Source organism: Sinocyclocheilus rhinocerous, unplaced genomic scaffold, assembly GCF_001515625.1.
Source record: "Sinocyclocheilus rhinocerous isolate Xijiao unplaced genomic scaffold, SAMN03320098_v1.1 scaffold293, whole genome shotgun sequence".
Lineage (NCBI taxonomy): Eukaryota > Metazoa > Chordata > Actinopteri > Cypriniformes > Cyprinidae > Sinocyclocheilus > Sinocyclocheilus rhinocerous.
The window spans coordinates 106298-109005 of NW_015643297.1; the positions used below are offsets into that span (position 1 = coordinate 106298).

General features: G+C 34.5%; 1 protein-coding gene across 4 annotated transcripts in view; it reads left to right on the top strand.

Moving 5' to 3' along the window:
• LOC107757293 (tight junction protein ZO-2-like) overlaps nt 1–2708 on the top strand; it is a 79353-nt gene that overhangs the window by 74269 nt on the left and 2376 nt on the right. For all 4 annotated transcript variants that reach the window (XM_016574734.1, XM_016574735.1, XM_016574733.1 and 1 more), the window contains exons 16-18: nt 1380–1459; nt 1596–1806; nt 2304–2404. In XM_016574734.1, the coding sequence (XP_016430220.1) occupies nt 1380–1459; nt 1596–1806; nt 2304–2404 (392 nt within the window). The remainder of the gene's footprint in view (nt 1–1379; nt 1460–1595; nt 1807–2303; nt 2405–2708) is intronic.

A 2708-nucleotide genomic window follows, 5' to 3' on the forward strand; every position in this document is an offset into this window, starting at 1 on the left:
GTCATTTTGTGTCAGGATCAAAAAACTGTGAAAAAATTTTTTTGTGAAAAGTTCATTTTTTTGGCCAATGAAGCTTTTAGCAATTATTTAAAATGCATCTGATCACTCTACACAATAATCTAGAAACAATGTGAATGAACACCACAACAACTTAAGCAACAAACTTTGCAAAGCACAAAATTTATGTCACTGCTAAAACTTTTGGCCGTGACTGTACATACTGACTTCAACTTGGACCACTAAACAAATAGACTGCTATTGTTATGTAAGTATGAGGGTTAGATTATTTAGTGTACAGGTCATTTCAAGAGTGATAAACAAAGTGATAGAAAATATTTATTTTAATGCATTTTAAATGTTTAAAAATGTGGAAACCACTCATTGCATCATCTCCTGACTGCATTATTATATGTAAAATAGGGGCTTTATGGAGTGTGTGTATACATGGCTATAAGTATAACAGTTAATATTTCATTAATTTAGGGAAATGAACAAGTGTCTTAGCCCTCAAGGGACTATTTGGCCAACCAGCTTATTCCTGCTTGAAAAGCTAAATGTTATTGATAGTGTAAAAAATATCAACTTTGAAGCACATGTGATTGATGGACTAGCATTACTCAACATTACTTACTACCTTACAGCAACACTACATTCAATGAAGGTAAAATAGTAAAAAAAAAAAAATAGTTAATTTAAATGGAACTGGAACCGGAATCGTTAGGCAAAACTGGAACCGGAACCGGAACCGGAAAATTTCTAACGATACCCAACCCTAGTCCTGTTAAACTTGTACTCATGTGAATAAGAGTTTCCAACATTCAGACAAGTAAAATGTAGATTGTCTGTTTGTCAAATGTCTTTTTGCAATACAAAAATTTTGCTATACAAAAAATAAATCTGCTAAATTAATAAATGTAAGTGTAAATCATTCAAAGTAGAGATGCAGCAAGTTTTTACATTTTCAAGATTATTTTTATAATAATCATAATAATAACATTTTATTGCTTTTAAATAAGTTATTTTATTAAAAAAAATGTATATAGTTTTTTGGGGGTCAATCCTGTTATGCAGTGCCTCTGTAATTTATAATCTAAAAATATAGTTAGTGTTATATAATAATATATATATATATATATATGTAGCTTATAATTATAATAAAAATTGTATGCATGCATACCCACTTTTCCATGTTCATAAACTTTGCATGCATATGAATGGGGGCGAATGGATGATCAAGTGTAGTGTGACAGCATTATAAGAATTTAAGCCAAAAGCCAGTGCTTTAGCTAGCATTACATAAAGTTGCATTGTACATGTTGAGTAAGTATTCTTATTTGTAGTTTAATTATACTCATTGTTTATGTTCAATGGCACATCAGAAACTGAACCCAAAGACGCAGGGTCGGAAAAATCCTCCGGGGTGGTTCGTCTCAACACTATTCGACAGATCATTGAACAGGTAATTGAGTATGCACACACAAATTAATAATCAAAACTTACTGCATTCTTTTGTTTCACTCAGAGTTAATCACATAAATGTCCCTTTAAGCTGTGTATATTTTACCTATGTTTAACCATGACCAATTCTGATGCAGGACAAGCATGCTCTCCTGGACGTCACCCCTAAAGCTGTGGACACCCTGAACTACACGCAGTGGTACCCCATAGTCATCCTCCTTTTCCCGGACAGCAAACATGGGGTGAAGGCGATGAGACAGAGGATCATCCCCAGCTCTAACCGCAGTGCCCGCAAACTCTACGACCAAGCTCTGAAGCTCAGGAAAACCTGCTCACACCTGTCTACCGGTCAGTCCTGGGGGTCCAGACGCCATGTTAAAAAAATCGCTCATTATTTTCTCGACCCTATATTGTTCCAAACCTATATGACTTTCTTTCTGGAACATTAAAGTCATATAATTAGCTTAAATTTAAATTCTTTTATTATTTACTTATTTTAATTAAAGATCATAGCATTATAGAAGTGAGTTTTGCTTGGGTAAGCATGTGCTTTTTTTAAGAAAATGTAAAAATAGACTGTAAAATTATTCTGTGTATTAAAATGCTTAAGAACTGAATTAAGGGGAAGTGCAGTAAAGAGAAGCTATGGTGTATTGTGATTGGCACATATCAATATAAGCTGACTTTGATACAGATTCCAATTTGAAAATCTCCAAATGATTACAGCAGCTGATGGGAACACAGTGAGATAAATAGATCAAGTTGAACCTAGAGAACAGCTGACCCAAATCTAAAGGTTTTGATTTCCTCTCTCTTTCTCCCTCCCTCCCCCATCGGTCTGTTAGCCGTTATCGATCTGAACTCGGCTAATGATGCCTGGTACGGCAGTTTGAAGGAGACCATACGAGACCAGCAGACCCACGCTGTGTGGGTCTCAGAGGGGAAGGTAAAAACAATGAACGATATAGTTCTCCACCACCTTCTATCCACTCTGCAACAAAACCTTCTATTAAAGTCAACATGAAACACTGTTTACAGACCATTTTGCTTCTGCCATCTGATGCTTGAAATTAATCGCTTATATTCCTCAATTGTATGTCACTTTGGATAAAAGCATATGCTAATTGAATACATGTAAATGTAAATAATTAAAAGTTAGAGATGCAGCAAGATTATCCTAATATTAATTAAACTAGTGATGAAACGATTACCGGTTTGACGATAAATCATGATAAAATTCCCCACGGTTA